This window comes from Peromyscus maniculatus, chromosome 3, assembly GCF_049852395.1.
Source record: "Peromyscus maniculatus bairdii isolate BWxNUB_F1_BW_parent chromosome 3, HU_Pman_BW_mat_3.1, whole genome shotgun sequence".
Taxonomy (NCBI): domain Eukaryota; kingdom Metazoa; phylum Chordata; class Mammalia; order Rodentia; family Cricetidae; genus Peromyscus; species Peromyscus maniculatus.
This window is the reverse complement of record NC_134854.1, coordinates 156,951,220-156,973,131: the sequence shown is the minus strand read 5'-3', so window position 1 is coordinate 156,973,131 and position 21,912 is coordinate 156,951,220. Positions and strand designations below refer to the sequence as shown.

Here is a 21,912-nt window from a genome sequence, read left to right as displayed (position 1 = left end):
ATCTATAGTTAGTGAGAAAAGGACTACCTTAAATGTCCTTTTCTATCTTAAATGTTTCTATGTGCCACAGGACATTAGAATATTACAAGCACCAATTATTTCTTGAAGGAATTATGTATAATTTGAGCCCTAAAGGGTAGTACTTCATTATAAACAAGAACTATTTAAAGTCCATTAAGGATATAATGAACAAATATAATTTAATTATATAGCACATATTTTATCAAGTAAATATATGTGTATAAATATAAGACATGGCAAGTTTTAGTTATATGACCTAATAATTTATAACAATATGGGTATATAATTTAACATCAATTTTCATGTACAGCAAAAATTTGCCATTTGATTCCAGCTTAAATTATGGGTATCATCTATGGCATCTCTGAAATTAGGCCTGTTCAAAGAATATGGGGTTTTTTTTGTTGTCGTTTTTTGTTATGTTTTTTTAAGACAGGGTTTCACTGTGTGGCCTTGGCTGCCCTGGAGCTCTCTCTGTAGACCAGGCTGGCCTTGAACTCAGAGATCCCCCTGAGTTTTCCTCCCAAGTGCTGGGATTAAAGGCATGCACCACCAGTTTCTGGTGGTAAATGGTTTTTAATTATCTCTTGCAATAAACTTCTAAAATTAGATACTTAAAATGTATTTACTCAATTGTCCTGGTCCACCCAATCAATCATAAAAACTATAATGCTTGCTACAAAACCTGTTTACCCCATTTTTCCAATAATGCTAGAAAGAGCTTAATCACTGAAAGGCCATTAACGTGTCTTTGTTTCTGTTAATAAGCAAACCAACTTACCGCTTCTTGGGGTGGCAGAGCTATTTTGTTCTGCAGAAGATGAAGTGCTAAAAGCAGATATTGGGATTTTCATCTGTATTGGGCCTCGATTGTTTGATGAGCTATAGAGTCCAGATGGGCCCACTGTGGGTAAAGAAGTCCTTGTGGCTTGCACAATAGAGTGTGCAGTTGGAACGGCTTGTACAGCAAGTGTGGTCCCCAAGGGTGCAGCAGTGGTGGAAGAGTTCCTCTGAACACCAGGACTGGGCACTGACGGAGTGTTTGGTTTGGTGGGGTTTGGCATGGGTGGCAAGGGTACTGGGTTTTTGGTAAGTCCACTCACTGTTGGTGGGCTTTGCACAGATAGGAATTCAACGCTGCCAGATGGTTGATTCGTCATTATAGTCCCTGGATGGCTTTGTAGGAGCTGAGGCTGAGAGCTTACGGCAACGGGAACATGCAGAATCACTGGCAAGGGCTGCAGCGAGATGGTAGGCTGAGGGTTTCCACTAGGCACCTGAGTAGTGGCAACTACTGTGGCTGTGCTGGGAGCAGGAAGAAGAGACGCTGCCGGCAGAGAACCTGAGGTGGCCGACGTCTGCAGTTTAGGCTGACTACTGACAATTGCCGGAGGAGTGACGAGACTGGCTGAAGACACTACAGAGAAAAACACAAGTCTCAGTCGAGATAGCTACCTTAATGTGTCAGCTAAAACTAAGTCTCACAAGTTCAATATATTATATACAGAAAAGCTACCACAAAAAAAAAAACTTGCAGGTTTAAGTTTGAAAACACTGAAATGTTTACAAGCACTTTTGTGTGTACACTTGGTGTCTTTACGAAATGCCACATGATTTGATGTTAATATGTAAGATTGCTATCTCAGTATCAAAACAGATCTTGAAAATTACAACATTCACTTCAGAGGAACTGGAAAAACAATTAAAAAATACTGAAAACTAAGTAAAAATATGCAGGTATTTTTTAAACCTCATTCTATTCAACACAAGCAAGAAATGTGGAAAGAACTGCCCATCAGTGAGTGAAGCTGACTGCTGTGGGATATCATTCTGTATGTTGTGAATATGTGTTGCTCTGATTGGTTGATAAATAAAATGCTTATTGGCCAGTAGCCAGGCAGGAAGTATAGGCTAGGCAAACAGACAAGGAGAATTCTGGGAAGAGGAAGGCTGAGTCAGGAGCCGCCAGCCAGACACATAGGAAGCAAGATGACAAGGCAGAACTGAGAAAATGTTCCAAGCCACGTGACTAAACATAGATAAGAATTAAGGGTTAATTTAAGTGTAAGAGCTAGTCAGTAATGAACCTGAGCTAATGGCCAGGCAGGTATAATATAAGCCTCTGAGTGATTATTTTATAAGCAGGCCACGGGGCTGCAGGGGCTGCAGGGGCTGCAGGGGCTGCAGGGGCTGCAGGGGCTGCAGGGGCTGCAGGGGCTGCAGGGGCTGCAGGGGCTGCAGGGGCTTGGCGGGACCTGCAGAAAACTTCCAGCTACAGCTGATGGCTGTATTTTACCACTGGAACCAGAGGAAACCTGATAGTCTTACTGAGTTCCTTGGGAAAGAACTCACTCTGGGTAAAGGATCCCTTCAAGAAGAGCATATAAATACTGATAGAGAGGAAAGCACTGAGTGAAAAAAAAGAGATGAATTAATAAATAGAACACATACCAAAGAGAGAAAAGACTAAGTGCTGACCACAGAGATTTACAGTAACTTACGACTCAACTACTTAGGTTTAGTCTCATTGGAACAGGTTTAAAATATACTTAATTGACTGCTCAGCTATCTAGTCTTTCCAAAATCATGGGTACACCAGAGCAGTAATTCTCAGTAAGTGCAGAGGGATACCTATAGTTTCCTGGGAACCTTGCATGGAGTTTACAATGTCATGGTTATTTTCCTAATAGTAATGAGACATTTCAATTTTATGCTATGTGGACAAAAGAATGCCTGTTGGCTTAGTTCAGCAGCTCCATATCTGTAGAAATTATATCCTAAGAGTCCCAGTGATGCATAAGGCAGAGAATAGAGAAACCTTACACACACCACATCTTTTCCAAGTAGTCATGTAACCTTTAACAACATGGGTATGTTTTGAGAAATGTGTCATTATATAATTCCAATGCTGTATGATCACAAGACTGTACAAATCTAGCTGGGATATATCAATCATTCTCAATGGGTCAAGAGACAGTAACTATGAAATATATGCAGCTACTACAAGCATAAAATGGCTCATCAGTTTACAGTAAACTATTGGTAATAGTAATAAAGCAGTAAATAGTTGTCATTAGGTATCCTACACAATTCTATCTACTACGGTCTGTATAGCTCACAATGCTGGATCTCTGTTCCCATGAACATAACTCACTTGAGAATAACATGATGAGCTACAATAGTAAAACAGCTATGGCTTCAGCAGCTGATAAGAATTTCTCAACTCCATTATGATCTCACCAGATAACCATTTTAAAGGCATTCACAACTCATTGAAATGTCATTATGTGGCACATGATTGTACACCTATCCCTACAGTAAAGTTTAATTTGGAAATTAAGCATAGTTAAAAATAATGCCTAATAATAAAATTATTATCACAATAAAAGATATGAATTATTAATGGAATGTTCCATGTAATATTTGTAGTGGTAACAAACAATGAAAATGAGACTGTGATAAGGAGAAAACTACAAAATCTAAGGCAGTACAGAGGTACCAGATACTCCTCTAACACTAAGCCTTCAACTAACAAATGCTTATTATAGTATTTTAAAAAAGTAAAATTTACTTTAAAATGTCCATAAAGAAGTAATAAAAACTACCATTTCTATTATGTCCTATCCCCCAGCAAAATCATCTGCTAGCCTTGAATTATGATCTAGCTGCCACAGCCTGCCGAGTTCTGGAATTACAGGCCTGCACAAGACTCAGTTTGTTGAAAGAGGGACTTAGAAAAACAGTGAGAAAAGCATGTGATTTCTGGCTCTGCTCTGCATTAGCTCCACAGAAACCACCATCAGAGGGGAGCCTCCAGCTACCTGGCCCGTTCCCATCTGTCTGGGTGAGGCTACATTTCTTTCCTAGATCAAGTCAGCAGACTGGAAGAGATCAAAAGCAGGTACAGAACTAGAATCCAGCCAGCATTAGCTGCTTACCATCTTAAGCAGGATTTTAAAGAAATGTGACAGAGGTAGCACGTCCCTGTTTTCACTGGTACTGCGTATGTCCACGGATGCTCACATGTGGACATGAACGTGGAGGTCAGAGGACAGCTCCAGGGCCGTCCGTTCCTCTGGTGGCATTCACCTTTCTCTTTAGAGTTTCTATCTGGTCCCTGGCACTAGCTTCACACACAGCCTTCTGCATCTTGGTGACAGCCACTCTCCACCTCCTTTTTACCCTCTTCTGGGACACCGGGGTCTCTTCCTGGCCTGGAGCTCACCATGGAGGCTGGCTGGCCAGAGCCTGTTTCCTCTCTAGCACTGGGACAGGCAAGCGGGGTGGCTGCCTTTGTTTGTTTGTTTAGTGGAGGTTCTGGATATGAGATTCAGATCTCTACCATTTCACTGATTATTTGTTAAAAATACAGTTATTTTCTATTTTAAAAAAGTTTTTGTGCCGGGCGTTGGTGGCGCACGCCTTTAATCCCAGCACTCGGGAGGCGGAGGCAGGCGGATCTCTGTGAGTTCGAGGCCAGCCTGGGCTACCAAGTGAGCTCCAGGAAAGGCGCAAAGCTACACAGAGAAACCCTGTCTCGAAAAACCAAAAAAAAAAAAAAAAAAAAAAAAAAAAAAAAAAAAAAAGTTTTTGTGTGCATATTACAAGATTATTGTAATTTATTTCTGTAGGGTTTTTGTTTACTCAAGACAAGGGCTCACTATGTAGCCCTGGCTGTCTTAGAATTCACTATGTAGACCAGGCTGGCCTTGAACAAGATCCACCTGCCTCTGGACTTATTATTAATTTTAAGTGAACAAAAGACCTTAACTTTTTATTTTAAATCAATTGATAGTATCAATTAGTTTAACTCAAAAATTCTCTGGAGTTCTTAGTAATTTCATGAGACTGTAAAGGGCCCTAGAGATTTAAAAAAAAAAAAAAAAGGCTGAGAAGTACTACACTGGGAATTTCAATGTCTATCTTTTCATGCATACTTATATTTTATCCTGAAATTTTTTTGAAATATTCATATTTATACCAAAGTGTCCTGTTTTCTAACCCATTCTAACCACAAAAGAGAACCAAAGAATTTAGGGCCCAAGAAAATGTATTTTTGGTATTTAAAAAACAAAGTTACCTGTATTCACAGGAGTTTGAAAGGATGGTGGTGGACCCTCGCTAACATTTCTTTTGGACTCCAGCATCTGTCGCACTGTGCCTGCATTTCTATGAAACAGATACACGTACAGTCAATGGCGATGCCACCCTAGGGGGAACCCACCAAAGCACAGGAAAAACAGTGGTCCATGGTGGGCAAGGGTAAGAGCTGAGGTTTGCACCCTGTGCCTGAAGCCACAGTGGGTTCACAGACTTCGGCCATGTCAGATAACACTGCAGCCGAGCTCCTGTCTGTAGTCCACTGTCAGAAGGTACCTAAGTAACGGCACATTCTCATCACTGACCCAACCAGTTCTCAATTGCTAAAAACTATTAATGACATGTTCTTAAAGAAATATGTAGGGTTTGGGGGAGGGGTGACCCCTAGATTTAATCCTCAACACTGCAAAAGGAAAGAAAAAAGTCTTAACAAAAGAAAACATTGTAATAAATTAGCAAAACCAATACATAATATAAAGGGAAAGTAGAAAAGCAGCTATGACTTGATGCATTTACCGCTACACAGACAGGTATTTACAGTTTCATGCCAACACTAAGCAGAACCTTGCTTTCTAAGTAAACACAATGCACAGACTGCGGTCGTACCTGTAGGTCACATTGTTATTGCTGCTGACATCACTGGCAGGCTTTCCTGGTGATATAGGTGGGTTTGGAGGGCTCTGAAAAAGGGGAAATACCAAAGTAAGAAATAAAACCCAATATATAGGAATTATTAATTAAAAAAAAAAAAAGACATTCAAGTACTTTCTCAATATCTGATCTATTATTTAACTAATAAAATAGAAAAACACTGCAGGATCAGCTATCAATACTTTGACTTTTTCTATTTTCTTATGGAGTTTTTCTTCATAAACCTCAACTTTTTTCATACTGTCAATCTCCAGATGGTAACTTGGTCATTTTTTTTTCAGACAGTGTTCCCTCTATCTTAGTAGCTAGTTCTACACAATTTACTTCTATTTAGAAGCTGGCAATTTTCTTGAATATTTCTCAGAATACTTTGTAGGGCTCTGTCCCGTGTGGTGCTGGGATGCAATCCAGTACTTCCCATGCTAGGTAAGCACACTACCAACCAAGCCTAGCCTTTAAAAACAGAATTTAAAAGACAGAAAACATAGTTTCAAGAATTCTGCAACCTCAAATAGATGAAGAGAAATGCTGACACTTAAGAATACTGAAGAGAATAATTAGTCTAAAGGTCCAGCTCAAAAACCTACACAAATATGTGGAAGAAAGCAAACTTCACAGTCATGATAAAGGAAATGTTAGTTAAAATTACACAGGTAACTGAATAGTGTTTTCAATAAGAATGGCCCCCCGCTGGCTCATAGATCTGAATGTCTGGTCAACAGGGAATGGCACCATTAGGAGGCGTGGCCTTTGGAGGAAGTGTGTCACTGGGGGTGGGCTTTGAGGGTTCAGGTGCTCACGCCAGGACTAGTGGCCCACTTTTTCTTCCTGCTGCCTGCCAATCCAGATGGAGGACTCTCAGCTGCCTCTCCAGCACCATGTCTGCCTGTGTGCCACCATGCTCCCCACCATGATAATAATGGAACCTCTGAAACTCTAAGACAGCCCCAATTAGAAACCCTAAGACAGAAGTTGGTACAGGGACTAGGGGATTGTTGTTGTATAGGCCTGGCCATGTTTCTTGTTGGCAGAGTGTGGACTTTGGAACTTTAAAATGGAAAAGCAGTAGCACTTGAAGTGGGGGCTTAATGGGCCATCCTAGTAGAAAGGTGAAGGACAGTGGTGCTGACAGCAATACAGATTATGAAGGCTGGACTCAAGAAGTTTCAGAGATGAGTAAAACTAATTAGTAAATGGCCTACAAATCATTATTTTGTGATAACTCAGCAACGAATGTGGCTGCTTTTTGCCCTTGTCCAAAAAATGTGCTTGAGGTTAAACTGAAGATTTTGGACTAATGGCACTAGCAGAGGAGATTTCAAAACAGCCTAGTCTTGACTATGTTGCATGGCTATTAGTGAACAGTCTTACGCAGATTTATAATGAAGAGAAGAAGGCTGAGTAAGAAAAAGCACAAAATGTGCAGTCTGAGGAGAAAGGGGACACCAGAAAGTATAATAGAGTTAAGTCTTGTGCTCAGAGATAAACAGATTTAAAAAAAAAAAAAAAAGCTTGATACTAGATAGAATAAAGAGAGTGAAAACCTCGGGGCAAAGTCCCACACAGCTAAACTTCCAACTTGTGAAAAGGAATTAAAGAAAAGCTTAGGATTGGGTGTGGTGATACATGCCCCTATCCTCCACACTCAGGAGGTAGAGGCAGGCAGATCTCTGAGTATGAGGCTAGCTTGATCTACAGAGCAAGTTTCAGGACATCCAAACTTATTCAGGAAGAAAACAATCGAAAACAGAAAGCTGGTAGAAATATATTTGAATAACAGGTACATGTTCTAGCCCCAGCAAGCGGCAGAACTTGGCAGCTTTGGCCAAATAATTCTGGCTTTAGAGTCAAGGATATAAGGAAGAGGTTGTAGAATCTCCCTCTGTACCTAAGGAAAGCCACTGAGGCCAGGCATGTAGCATGGGTGTCCCTGCATAGAGGAGGCCCAGAGAGGACAGTGCACGAAGCTGTGAAGGTAAAGCCTGGATTGCCTTGAAGACCCCAAGATGTTGGAGATGGCCAGTCATGGCATAATTGCTAAGGAGAACTACAACAGGGAATGGAACCAGCCTGAAAGAAAGAAGTATGTGCAGTCAACAAAGCTGAAAGGAGTTGGAGATCTGAAGAGCATTTTGATATCAGACATAGAGATCAGAGTCTAGAGTTTGCCCATCTGGTTTTTAGTCCTGCTTTGGCCCAGTGTTTTATTATTTTGTTCCCTTTTACTCCCTTTTGGAATGGTAATGTATATCTTATGCCATTGTTTGTTGGAAGTATGTAATCTGGTTTTTTATTTTGATTTTATAGAGGGTTACACTTAAGAGATTGCCTTGAGTTTCAGAAGAGACTTTGACCTTTGGACATTTGAACAGTATTGGGACTGTTATAGACTACGGGGACTTTTGAAGTTGGGCTGAATGTATTGCATTATGATATGGCTATAAGCCTATTGGGGACAAAGAATGGAATATGGTAATTTGAATAAGAATGTCCCCCATAGGCTCAAAGATTTGAATGCTTGAGCACCAGGAAGTAGCACTATTAGGAAAAGTGGCCTTGTTGGAGGAAGTGTATCACTGAGGGTGTGCTTTGAGGTTTTAAAATGCTCAAGCCAGGCCCAGTGTCATTCTCTCTTTCTGCTACCTCCCATCTGAATGTAGAAATCTCAGATACCTCTACAGCACCATGTCTGCCAGTGTGCCGCCATGCTTCCTACCATGATGATAATGGACTAAACCTCTAAACTGTAAGCCAGCCCCAATTAAATGTTTTCTATTGTAAGAGTTGCCATGGTCATGGAGTCACTTCACAAAAGTAAAACAGTAAGACAATGAACATGGCTAGAACAGAAATGCTTACTTCTTGTCTTTTCTTAAGATCATCTTTGGCTGCTCCAAAACGTTTGGTTAATCTGGCTATCTTGGCCTAGAAAACAAACAAAGTCAAGTAGTGTAACTCCTTTAAAGTCTGCTATATACAAGAGAAATCTAAAGACAACAGGCTCTTCAGAGGAAAGACAAGCTGATTATAAAATACATACTTGAAAAACACAGAAAATTACAGGAAACCCACTGTAGTCCCTTAAATAATTGCCAGGTGTAAATACTAATAGACCAGCTTGACTTTACCCACAACTAGGTGAGTTCACTTTCCACCAGAATATTTTGGAATATGTAAGGTTTTATTTGTAGTTATTTTTCAAAATGGTGATAATTAAATTTAACTTTCCTACTGAAACATACAGGCATGTAGGCATACATGCAAGCCCTAAGAGATCCCTTGACAAACTACTTGGATATCTATGTACTGTAGAGACTCATTGTACATGCACTTTTCTACTACAGCAGTGTTCTCAACCTTTCTCACACTGCAACCCTTTAATACAGTTCCTCATATTGTGGTGACCCCCCCAACCATAAAATTATTTTGTTGCTACTTCATAACTATAATTTTGCTATTGTCATGAATTGTAATGTAAATACCTGATATGCAGGATATTACATGTGACCCCCGACAGGGTCATGGCCCACAGGCTGAGAACTGCTGTACTAGATAGAGGCTGATTATATAAATGTTTTTTTCTACTGGATAAGGTGAATGTTTTCCAGTGCATTGATATAGTCATACAAGGCTATAATTGATAGCTTGATAACTTTTTATTTCTTGAGGGTCATTCACAGAAGTGGAATTCTCAGTGACTAAATGTTTTTCAGAAAGGCTTTACTGATCTACAGCAGGTGAGATGAGGATTTATAAATTATCCTTTGAAAGGCAAGAGGAGCTCAGAAGGCAAACAACCCTTTCAGGTCTAACCTGTTTGGAATTCACAGAGAAAACAGTTCAATGACATTTTGCCTTCTAAAGCAAGTGAACTGCCAACTGACAAGCTCAGGGAAAACACATCAGAGCATTCTTAAACTCTCTTCAACTGGTCTTCTGCTTGCTTTTGTTCTGTTCTGTATTCCTTTGTGTGTCTCTCTCTCTTGCTCGGCTCAGGCATTCTGTCTCTGTATCTGTGTGTGTGTGTGTGTGTGTGTGTGTGTGTGTGTGTGTGTGTGTGTGTGTGTGTGTGTATGCTTAACACTCACTGCAGTTTCTCATTCCTTCACAGTATGTTTTTCCTGTCTTTCATAATTTGCTTCTCCTGTGCCGTCCTTTTCCTATTCCCTTTTCTATTCTAAATAACTATGATTTCATTTTTAAGTCCTGAGTTTATCATATATGTCCTGGGTTTTTGCTCTTCTACCCTACGTAGGAAAACAGATGTTGTTTGTAATTATTACTACATTTAAGGATGTTGTGCAAGACGGCTCAGCACTTGCAAGCCCCTGACCCACACACCAGAGTCTACCTTTGCAAGCTGTCTTGATTCCACATGTGTACCATGTATGTACATACACACATACATACATATATCTATATACATATACACACAAACTAAATAACTGTAATAAAAATTTAAACATCTAGGTTTTTTTTTTTAATATCAATTGTTACTGTGGTATATTCTCTCTCCTCTGAGTGGTAGAAGAGACTGAGACTGCAATAAAAAGCAGCCAGCTAAAACATGAAGCCAGAAGTATCAATCAACAGATATATACATTAAGATACAGAAACACAGACATGTGAGAGTTCTCCACAAGTTAATGACCCTTTAATAACTAAACCCAAAGATAACAAAGTGATTGAAATGCCAAAGAATTAAAAAATGTAGTTTTAAAAAGAACTATCACTTCAATGAAAAAATTTAAGTTAAATGAAGTAAAGCACCTTAGGTATTTAGATAACAAATTCAAATTTAACACAGAGATATTCTGGAGAATAATAAAAAAATAATGGAAATATTAGAAATTAAAAGACGGGGCTGGAGAGATGGCTCAGAGGTTAAGAGCACTGCTTGTTCTTCCAAAGGTCCTGAATTCAATTCCCAGCAACCACATGGTGGCTCACAAGCATCTGTAATGAGATCTGGTGCCCTCTTCTGGCTTGCAGGGATATGTGCAGACAGAACACTGTATATATAATAAATAAATAGATCTTTAAAAAAAAAGAGAGAGAAGAAATTAAAATGCCAATAAAAAATTTAAAACTCAGTGGGATGCATCACCCAAAGACTTATCAATCAGAAGAAAGAATATCAGTGACTGAAAACAAGGTAAGGAATTCTTATATTCATACAGCAATAAAGGAAAATAATAAGAATAATGAACCATAACCGCAACTTTCAGCAACTCTGATCAAGAGTCCAATTTAATAATCCCTGGGGTAGAAGGAGCTGAGACGCAAACTAAAAGCATAAAAAAAATCTATTCAATCACATTATAGCAGAAAATTTCCAATTTAGAAAATGACGTTTGGGCTGGAGAGATGGTTTAGCAGTTAAGAGCACTCACTGGCTGCTCTTCTAGAGGTCCTGAGTTCAATTCCCAACAACCATCTGTGCCCTCTTCTGGCCTGCAGGCATACATGCAGACAGAATACTGTATATATAATAAATAAATCTTTAAAAATAAAAAGAAAAGAAAACTGTTCAAGTGTAGGAGGTATTAGAAAACCCTAATCAGACATGACTAGAAAGAAACTCTTCATGTCACATTATAGTTAAAATGAATTATCAAGAGTACTCAGCAAAGAATGCTGATAGCTACAAAAGTAAAGGGCCATCTTACAAAGGCAAATTCATTATAATTTTACTACCTCATAAAACCTAAAAGTCAGGAGAGCACGGAATGATATATATATTTCATGTAAATTACTACCAAATAGTTTACAATATTCAGAAAAGTTATCCTCTAAATTCAAATGTGTGTGTGTGGGGGGGGAGAGTCATCCCAAGATGAACAAACACTAAATCAAACCATGACCACTTAAGTCAAAATTAGAAAAAAATTAGAGAATCCTACATAAAGAAGAAAGTCTCAATCATAAAAGCTTAGGGAAAAATGGGTTCCATGAGAATGTATGAACTAACAGAATTAGCAAACTTCTAAGGTGAATAAGGGAAAAAGAAAAAAAAAAAGTATTCAAATCAACTGAGGAACTGGGGCCATGGAAGAAGACAGAATTCCAGGAATGAGCATAAAGTTCTTAGTAATAAATGTAAATCATCTTCACTCTCCAGTTCAAAGATGCATAAATTAAAAGAGGAAAAAAAATCCAACTGATTACTGCCTGCAAGAAACACATCACACTGACAAAGATATAAAGTTAATGTGAAAGAACAGAAAATGATATTCCAAGCAAATGATAACTGAACCAAGGTGGAGTTTACATACATATTTGATAAAGCAGAACTTAAGCCAAAGTTAGAATAAAGAAGTTCATTATAGGGCTGGAGAGATGGCTCAGCGGTTAAGAGCACTGGCTGTTCTTCCAGAGGTCCTGAGTTCAATTCCCAGCAACCACATGGTGGCTCACAACCATCTATAATGAGATTTGGCATGCAGACAGAACACTGTATACATAATAAATAAATAAATCTTTAAAAAAAAAAAAAAAGTTCATTATAATACTAATTAATAAAAAGGCAAATGATTATATTTCCATTTTCATTCTCAACGCAGAATTATTGGGGAATATATTACACATTTTGTTTGAGGAACTCCACTGATTGAATAAAGAACCATTTCGGCAGGGAGTGAGAGCAACTGAGGATGTAGCTCAGTTGGTAGAGTGTTTGCCTAGCATGAACAACGCCCTGCGTTTGACCCCTAACACCACAAAATCTAGGTGTGATGGTGTATACTTATAATCCTAACAGTAAGTGGAGGCAGGAAACCAGAAGCCCAAAATCATCCTCAATTATATATACAAAAAAGTACTTACCTTTAATATGGATTAGTAAACTAACATCTTTTAAAAAATTACGTGTATAAATGTTTCCACCAGCATGTATACACATGCACCATATGTGTAATGTGTCTTGTGCTCAAGGAGGGCAGTAAAAGCTATTAGATCCCCACTGGAGTTGCAGACATTTGTGAGTCACTATGTGAGTGCTGAGGCCTGAGCCTGGGTCCTCTGCAATAGCAGCCACTGCTCTTAACCACTGAGTCATCTCTCCAGCACTATTTAACATCACTAAAACATAATGGCCACAGAGAGAGTAGACTGATAGAAAAATAATCCTTCACAAATATTTTGCATCTAAGATATGCTATATACTGACCTTTCTTCAGTGACAAACAAAAACTTCTTTTAAGTACCAATTTAGGTTATTTCTGAGTCTCTGATGTGGGCTAAATTATGCCAAAGCTCATATTATATATAAAGTCGACAACCCTAGTATCTAAGAGTCACTGTGAAAATAATCAATTAATATTAAGTCTATTGGACTGAGGTGGTTCCCTCCTAGTCTAATTTATATAACTGGTACCTTCAAATACAGAGAAATTTGAACACAAAATACACACAGAGAAAATGCCATGTGAAGGTAAAGCCAGGAATGGAAATGATGCCACTTCAGAGCTGTCAGCAACCATCTGAAGAGATGTGGTGTATATTCTTCCTCACAGCACTACAACTCAGAAAGAACTATCTGCTAGCACCTTCACTTTGGGTTTCAATTCTCCAACTGTGAAGTAATACATTTCAGTTGGTAAAGCATCTAGCTATGTATGGTTCTGTTTTTACAGCAGCCCCAAAAGAACTAATAACAGACACCTTTTATTTCTTACATAGAATGTAAATGCATTTTGTAGTCAGCTTAAAATACATCAAAACGATAATATATAATCAGAAAATAAATTATAAAATGAAACATGGAGAATAAAGTTAACATTAGTGTACAAACCTGTAGCTCAGTAAGAACTGCTTTATGCCTTTTGTTGCATTCTATCTTTTCCACGCGTGTTTTCAATTCTGCCAAAGTCTTATCAAACACAGCACACTGTAGAGCACACAATTTTTCTTCTAGTAACCACTGTATGACCTAAGGGGGGAAAATCCCTTTGTTACAAAAGGGCAACTCAGCAAACAAAAATAATAAATATTAAGAACTAGTAACAATAATATAAACTTATTTATGAATAAAACAAGGTTAACTAATTTAAAGAATAAAATCCCAAACTCAATGCTACCTACTGCCATTCACCACTATGTCAAAACAGAAGTCCACACTAAGGATAACATTTCCAGAGTGGAATTCTGAAAATTATTTGAAGATTTTTAACATTGTCTCATCTTCCTTATTATGCTGAACCAACTTTAACAAAATTTGTTAAAAAGAACAGTTTTAAAATTTTTCTAAACTATTAAAGACTGGCAATACTGTGAGATGCAGTAAAAATGTCACTGGAATATCAAAATTGACAGAATATTTCCATGTGTTTATTCAACTATTGCCTCATCTGAACCACAACAAACAGGACCCTGGCATATCCATATGCCACACCTGAGAAACCTGTTCTAGAGATGGAACTCCTCAACCCCCAGGCGTTCATAACCTTTCCCAATTTGAACAGTGCTGGATGCAACGCTACCGCATTATGCACAAGAAAGAAACTGGGCAGTAATCGAATTTTTTATTACTTCATTAATTTCCTTTTTAAAGAAAGCATAGATATTTGTACTATTTGTCCTTGAATCTTAATGAAAGAACTTTGGTTTATTAATCCATGACTAAAACCCTGAAAAACAAAAGCAGACTTGGTGACTCACACCTGTAATCAATCACCTGGAAGTTGTGGCAGGAGGACACCTGCAAGATTAAAGCCAACCTGGGCTACAGCCTAAACTACTATGAACTAATATCTCATGGAGGGAGGGGGACCGGAGTTTCATGTCTCTCTATAAAAGGTATTTTGAACACATGTTAATGTGGTGCACATGCATGAGCAGGTACATGTGATCATACGTGTGCCGATGGACTCCAGAGGTCAACATAAAGTGTTTTCCATGATCACACTGCACCTTGTTTTGAGACAGGGTTGAGCTCAACTCAACTACCCCTAGACTGGCTGGTCACTGAAACCCAGGAGTCTCCTTCCTGCCTCAGCTTCCCAGTGTACTAGCCAGAATTACAGGCGTACACCACCACATGTGGCTTTTCATGAGTGGGGTGGGTGAGAACTCAGATTCTTATGCTTGCATAGTATTTACCCTCTGAGAGGTCTTCCCTTTCTCATACTTTGAAAAATATATGTAACATTAATTATTTTCAATATTTGTATGCTAGCATAGCAGATATAGAGGAAAATTTCAAAAAATCTTTACTTTGAACATTCCCTTTTCCTAGTGTATCTAAAGCATTGTCTCTACCATTCTTTATATTAACACTAAAAAGGTTTAGAATATACCAACTTATAACATATTAAAATTATTATAGAGATTAAAGTCTATAAATATTTAAAACAAATAAAGCTGTAAAATAATGTTCAATCCAGAAAGACAGTCATGGTATGTACTCACTCATAAGTGGATTCTAGATATAAAATAAAGAACAATCAGACCACAGCCCATAGAACCATGGAGGCTATATATATAGTATGGAGGTCCCTAGGACGACTGTGGCATATAATAAATTTAGGTTCTACTCAATTATTGAAAAAAAAATAGCCACATGAATGGAAACACATGAACTATGAACCAAAGGCTGAGGGGTCCCCAGCTGGATCAGGCCCTCTGAATAGGTGAGACAGTTGATTGGCTTGATCAGTTTGGGAGGCAACTAGGCAGTGGGACCAAGTCCTGTGCTCATTGCATGAGTTGGCTGTTTGAAACCTGGAGCTTATGCAGGGACACTTGGCTCAGTCTGGGAGGAAGGGACTGGACCTGCCTGGACTGAGTCTACCAGGTTGATTGCAGTCCTCGGGGGAGGATTTGCCCTGGAGGAGGTGGGAATGGGGGGTGGCTGGGGGTAAGGGGAGGGTGTGGGAGGGGGGAGAATAGGGGAACCCGAGGCTGATATGTAGAACTGAATGGTATTGTAAAATAAAATAAAATAAAATAAAATGAGATAAAAAAGAAGAAAAAGGAAAAAAACAAAAACAAAAATAAATAAATAAATCTATTTCCCAAAATGGAAAAAAAAAAGAATAAATTCATTTAATCAAAATTTGAAAGAAAAAAAATGTTCAATATAGGAAGAAAAAAGCTCAAGATCTATTCAGTTTTACTATAATAACAAATAGAGAAATATTACATCTCCCTTTCATTTAAATAATCACTACTGTGTTTTAAAATAAAAATACTGTGGCCAAATAGATTCAGAGGAATTTAAAAGTGAAGTTAACAAAAAAAAAAAAATCAGACTTCATAGCTTGTCATTGTCTTCAAGTTCTGACTGGCTATGTAGACATAGAAGGGATCATGCTAGAAATCTCGAAGCCTGCAGACAGTGATCATCTGGCACACTGAAATGTAGTGTCCAGCACCTTTTGAAGCTTCTGGTTAACGTCTCCTTTGGCTGTAATCTTGACCTGGAACTCTGCCTCGTATTCTTCTTCCATGTAGCGCCGACGTTTGGACTGCACACTGTCCATGTCTTCTGATTTAGAACGTTTCCGTCTGGAAACCTCATCTGACAAAACAACAAGAAAACCCCCACCCCGATCAGCCCGGTGTTTTAGTTACAGGACCCATCACACAGTGTCAGCAGATACAGCTCTCAGTCGGTCACTGTGTGACTGTGCTTAAGATGGAAGAGCTCAGCAGGCATCCGATGCTCAGCTGTAAAGCTGAGATCATGTTCAGTATGCCAAAGAGAACCTCCAAGCTGCTCAGCAATGCGCACTGAAAACATGGAGCATTCTTTCCTTGAAATTCTCACATTAAGATAGAGAATGCTCTACAGCTTTGTCACACAGATGACAGGACTCTCCCATAATCTTCCCTCTACTGAATTTCACAGCACATATTAATATCTTAACAACATATAATGGCCATCCTATGCCACAGACTTCTACTATCTATGTATATTCTAAATTGCTTTAACTCTTCTTCCTCTGAAAACAGGTGCATGGCAGTCGTACTGACGGAGCTGCTCCCTAGTCATTCAACCCTGAGCAGTGACTCTAACAGGTACTCTTAACATGTCCGAAGAGTTCAGATACATATAGATAGTAAAATTAATGTCATAAAAGGATAATTGGCACAGAATAGACATTCAAAGGCTTCACTTTTTCAAAATTTTTCAAATGTTAACATTCATGAAACAGTGAAAAAAATTTAACTGGTTTTTCAGCATTTCAAAAAGAAAAAAAAAACACTAATATTCCAACCTTTTATGGTTATACCAATGTTGCTCCATAAATAAAACCTATTTTCTTTGATCTGTAAAATAATGTTCAAAATGAGGGGTAGAGAGGAACTCAAAACCTATTCATTCAGTTTTATTGTAATAGTAGATAAATATATCCACATCTATCTATGAATTTATTTAATGCAGTTCTATTTTACAACTCTTTAATACAGACAAAATAAACCAAAATTAACCCCTGGCTTCTAGCTGACCAATCCTCTTCTAAGTCTACAGCATCAGTTCTAGCATCCCTTCCCTAGGAATCTGTTGTAGTTAAAAACGTATTACCTCTCACAACAGCAAGACAAATTCTCCTGCCCTGAGCTTAAACACAGCTTAAGACACTTAAAGAGTACATCTAACTCATCTCCGGGGAATGATTAACATAAACACATTGAAACATATGAAGTAACACATCCAAAGACTCTTGAACTGGTCATCAACAAGATCAGGGAACTGTGGCTTCAATTTAAAATGTTGGGGCCATCTCTGGAGCAGACATGGCAGCCGTCCCAGCTAAGGCCCCACTAAGAGGCAGGCGCTGTACATGCATACTTCTCACAGGTGGCCGCTCCCCATCGGGCGCTCGCTCCTCTTCCTCAGCTTTGCTGTCCTTTTCACTCCTTCCTACGTCTGTTAGGACAAATGTAGAAAGGGAACTTGATTTATTTCTGCAGAAATTAGTAACAGCTCATTAATTCACATTTTGGTCACCATTCAGCTACCGAACAAACATTTCACAAAATTAAAGTCACAAAACTGCAAATCTGGAGACGATGAGAGCACAAACTGAGATGTTCAAGACTAAGGGCACATTCCAATTGTGTTTATTCCTAACAAACTCAAGATGGAAACTAACATACAGATTTCAAAGCCAACAACTGTACTTAATTTGCCACCACCAGTAACAACTACTATAAAGATTCAGATTTCTTTACTCTCAATTATTCACACTAAAGCAGAGCCAGCAAGGTGGCTCAGAGGCTCCAGGCACTAGCCAGCAAGCCTGACAACCAATGCCCAGGTCTTACATGGTAGACGGAGAGAACTGACTCCCAGGTTGTCCTCTGACCTCCACACACACACTGACCACCTTACAATAAATAAATTAATAAAACTAAAGCAGTAGTTAAGACATTACCAAAAAAAATGGTGATATACTTAACATGCTTGTAAATTCTAAACAACTCAAAGATCTCCTATGCCGAATGACCACTTTTCAGATCTGCCTACTAGATTCATGGCACTTAAGACATGCATTGAGATTTAGAACAGATTAAAGGATTAGTGTACGCTAAAGTTTTACATAGAACTCTGTTAAGAAAAAATGTGAACAGATTCTTACTAAGAAGCAGAGACCATATTTCTTTAACTTTTATTCAAACATTCTTGGGATTTGAGCAAATTGACCTTTGGGAAGATTTAGAAAAGTGCATATGTATGCATGCGTGCATGCGTGTGTCTACATGCACATGCGTGTAGGCACCTAGAGCCAGAAACAAGTTCTGAATCTCTATAGCAGGTAGTTATGAGCTACCATGTGGGTGCTGGGAACCCAGCTTTGGTCCTCTTCAAGGGCAGCAAATGAATATTCAGCATTAAGCCATCCATCTCTCTAGCCCCAAGGAAACCTCTTTCAACACAAAATAAGAATCAAAGGCCCTTGTACAGAAACAATTCATGTATTATTCCAGGCAGTGTCAGGGGTTTCTAAAGTCCATCCAAACATAAGCCCTTCCTAGTTCACCTGTACTTGTATAGACCCTATCCTTCTGCCTGGTGAGCTTGTTCTGATACCTCTGGTCTTCTCAAATACAGCCTTCTCACTAATTTGCTAAGTTTTCACAATTCTATCTTCCATGAACTTGACTCTAGTCTGTCAACACCGACAGTAAGATCACTGAATGTAGATAACCAGATCTTATAGTTCTGGTAACCCCAAAACCTTCGAGAAAGAGCTCAAATCAAGCATTTACTATCTTCTTGACAGGCATTACCTTTAATAGTTAATGACCAAAGAGTACAGGGTCTCACACAGCACTACTGCCACCCTGGGCAGGAATAATAATACTGCAACAACATGTAAACAAACAGACTTGCCTCTGTCCCAGCTGAACTGTACAAAGCTCAGATGGACCACAGGTCATAGTCTTCCAACCCCTTTAGCTTTGGATCGAATCTTTAAGGACATTTAAAACAAAACAAAGTCCTACAGGCTATTTGAAAACAATATACCCATTAGAAAAAAAAATAGAGAAAGTAACAGGTAATTCATATATAAGCAAATACAAAAGGCCAATAAACATAGATTTTCAATCTTACAAATAAAATACATCAGGAGAATGTAGCCTGCAGATAATCTAAGTTCTCCAGACATTTTCAAAGCTTTACACCAATAAAAAGGTACAAATACTATCTTCCACATCATCTGTTCTCAACCTATAGGGTATAACCCCTCTGGGGACTTGGATGACCTTTCACAGGGGTTGGGAAGACCATCAGAAAACACAGACATTTACATTAGGATTAATAACAGTAGCAAAATTACAGTAATGAAGTAACAATGAAAATAAGTTTGATTGGGGGTCAACGGAACGTGAGGAACTGTATTAAAGGGCCACAGCATTAGGAAGGTTGAGAACCCTGTTCCACGTGATGTTTGATAACAGACAGGACGGGGGTCTAGCAAGGTGGAAATCCAAATTCAAGTGAGCTGAAGACTTACTAGGAGAACAAGGTGCTAACTTTGTAAATGTGGCTGGAGGTCTAGCTCTGAAAGTGAGGATGGACTAGTAGTTAAAAATGTCTGTGCTGAAACACATACTGAAGATAGACAGTAAGTAAACAGGAAAGACAAAAGGTGGGATGCAATCCCTCCACTAGTGTCTTAACTTTCCCAGAAAAAGATACTATACTAGTCTAGCCTCCTTAGACTATAACTTATTATTTATCATTTAGCAATACACAACAGCTTGTCTCCAGATGTACTAGTACACACTTGTTCTTCTATTTTTATAAATGTAATATTTTTTTCTACTTGTCTTTTGATAGGGTCTCATGCAGCCTGGGCTAGCTTCTAACTACTTACGTAGCCATGGTTAACCTTGAATTCCTTGGTCCTCCCTCTTCTCCCCTCATACCATCACACCTAGCTGAATTTCTATAATAAGATATTCAAGGATCACCGATATCAACATTAAATGAGCAGGTTCTATTAAACAGTTTATGAAAGCAAATAAAATCCTTAATCAGCTAACCTGGAGAGCTCGGCTTGTTTTGTGATAAAACTTCGGACTCGGACTCATCTTTTCCACATGAAATATCCTCTTCATCAGAGAGGACCAAAAAGGCTTCTTTTGGCAAATTCTCACTACTTTCTTGTTTTGATGGCGAGCCAAAAGAACACTCCATTTTCTCTTCCAAATCTTGACTTGTCTCAACTGGAAGGAGAGACGTTTTTGAAAAGCATGTGAGTTCATCCTCAGCGGGCGCAAGTTTTTCCAGAATAGGGATGATCTCTTCCGTCTCCATAGAGTCCGTGTTATCTAAGGCAGTCTCCCTCTTGTCTTCTGTAGCATTTTCACGGACTTCTACAACTTCTGCAGGACTTTCCCCATCATCCTTTTCACTTTGGTCAACTTCCATACTGCTGGAGATGGCCTCTTCTCCAAGAGCAAGCTCAGCAATGGGCTCTTCCTCTACCTTCTTCGTGTTTTCTGGAGGTAGATCAGAACAAATAATTGCACTATGTGTTTCTAGAGTTTCTTCCTTCTCACTAACATTACTGTTAGTTTTATCTTCCTCATCAAGTGAGTCTTTACTCTGAATTTGGTCTAAGTTTTCACTGTCTTCATTTTTTTCTGAACAATCATCATTGTTATTGCTACTCTGCTCTGCCTTGCCAGTTTCAGGAATCGGCTCACAAACTGGCACAGCACTTGGTTTAAAAGTATCAGCGGCTGATTCTGCAGTCAGCTCACCGGGAGCCAGCTCACCAGAAGCCAGTCTGCTACAGGCAGGACCACCAGAGGATTCGTCACGAGAAGGCAGGTCATCGGAAGGCAAATCACCAGAGGGAGCACAATCATCAGAAGAGGGTTCCCCAGAGGCCAGTTCACAAGATGCCACTGCACCAGCAACTGATTCATCTGAAACTGGTTCACCAGACAGTGGTTCACCAGACAGTGGTGCACCAGACAGTGGTGCACCAGACAGTGGTTCACCAGAGGTGGAACCACCAGAGGCAAGATCATCAGAGGCAGGTTCTTCAGAAGCAGTGTCTGCAGAGGTGGGATCACGGGAGGAGGGATCACTCGAGGGGGACTCCTCACAGGGAGAGTCACCAGTGGCTGGTACTCCAGCAGGCAGCTCTCCTGCAGGCAGCTCTCCTGCAGGCAGCTCTCCAGAGGCTGGGCTACCAGAGGCTGGGCTACCAGAGGTTGGTTCAGTGGTTAGTGTAGAAGCAAGCCCAGAAGTTATACTAGGAAACAAAGACTCACTATTTGAATCCTCTTCTTGCTTGTTTTTCACACTAACACTGGGAATACAAGGTGTTTCTTTCACTTCTGTTTTACTTTCTTCAGACTCAGAACAAATCCCTTCGATCCCATTCACTTCTTCTCTCTCTGGACTACACTCTGCACTTTCTAAGGGTGAAGCAGGCTCCAAATCTCCGTTCTCATGGTTCCCGTTCAAAAGCTTCACGTCGGTTTTCAGCAGCTCTTCTTTGACTTTGTACACTGCTTCGAGCTGCTGACGATCACTCACTCTCATTGTTTTTCGAGCCTTGAAGACTTTCTTCTGAGGTTCTTCTATACTATCCATTTTGAATCTTCAAAGAAAAAGAAAGAAAAGATTTTAATAATTGAGACAAGTCATTTAATTACAAGTTTACTGAAAAA

General features: G+C 39.2%; 1 protein-coding gene across 5 annotated transcripts in view; it reads right to left on the bottom strand.

Annotated features, from left to right (window-relative positions):
- Atf7ip (activating transcription factor 7 interacting protein) overlaps positions 1 to 21,912 on the bottom strand; it is a 94,355-nt gene that overhangs the window by 25,190 nt on the left and 47,253 nt on the right. For 2 of the 5 annotated variants that reach the window (XM_006976517.4, XM_076568101.1), the window contains exons 2-9: positions 20,269 to 21,842; positions 17,567 to 17,644; positions 16,146 to 16,291; positions 13,565 to 13,702; positions 8,632 to 8,697; positions 5,728 to 5,801; positions 5,102 to 5,190; positions 803 to 1,438 (exon numbers count right to left, since the gene is read on the bottom strand). In XM_006976517.4, the coding sequence (XP_006976579.1) occupies positions 803 to 1,438; positions 5,102 to 5,190; positions 5,728 to 5,801; positions 8,632 to 8,697; positions 13,565 to 13,702; positions 16,146 to 16,291; positions 17,567 to 17,644; positions 20,269 to 21,835 (2,794 nt within the window). In that variant the 5' untranslated portion in view covers positions 21,836 to 21,842. The remainder of the gene's footprint in view (positions 1 to 802; positions 1,439 to 5,101; positions 5,191 to 5,727; positions 5,802 to 8,631; positions 8,698 to 13,564; positions 13,703 to 16,145; positions 16,292 to 17,566; positions 17,645 to 20,268; positions 21,843 to 21,912) is intronic. The other 3 variants (XM_076568104.1, XM_076568103.1, XM_076568102.1) reach the window with 2 other exon arrangements.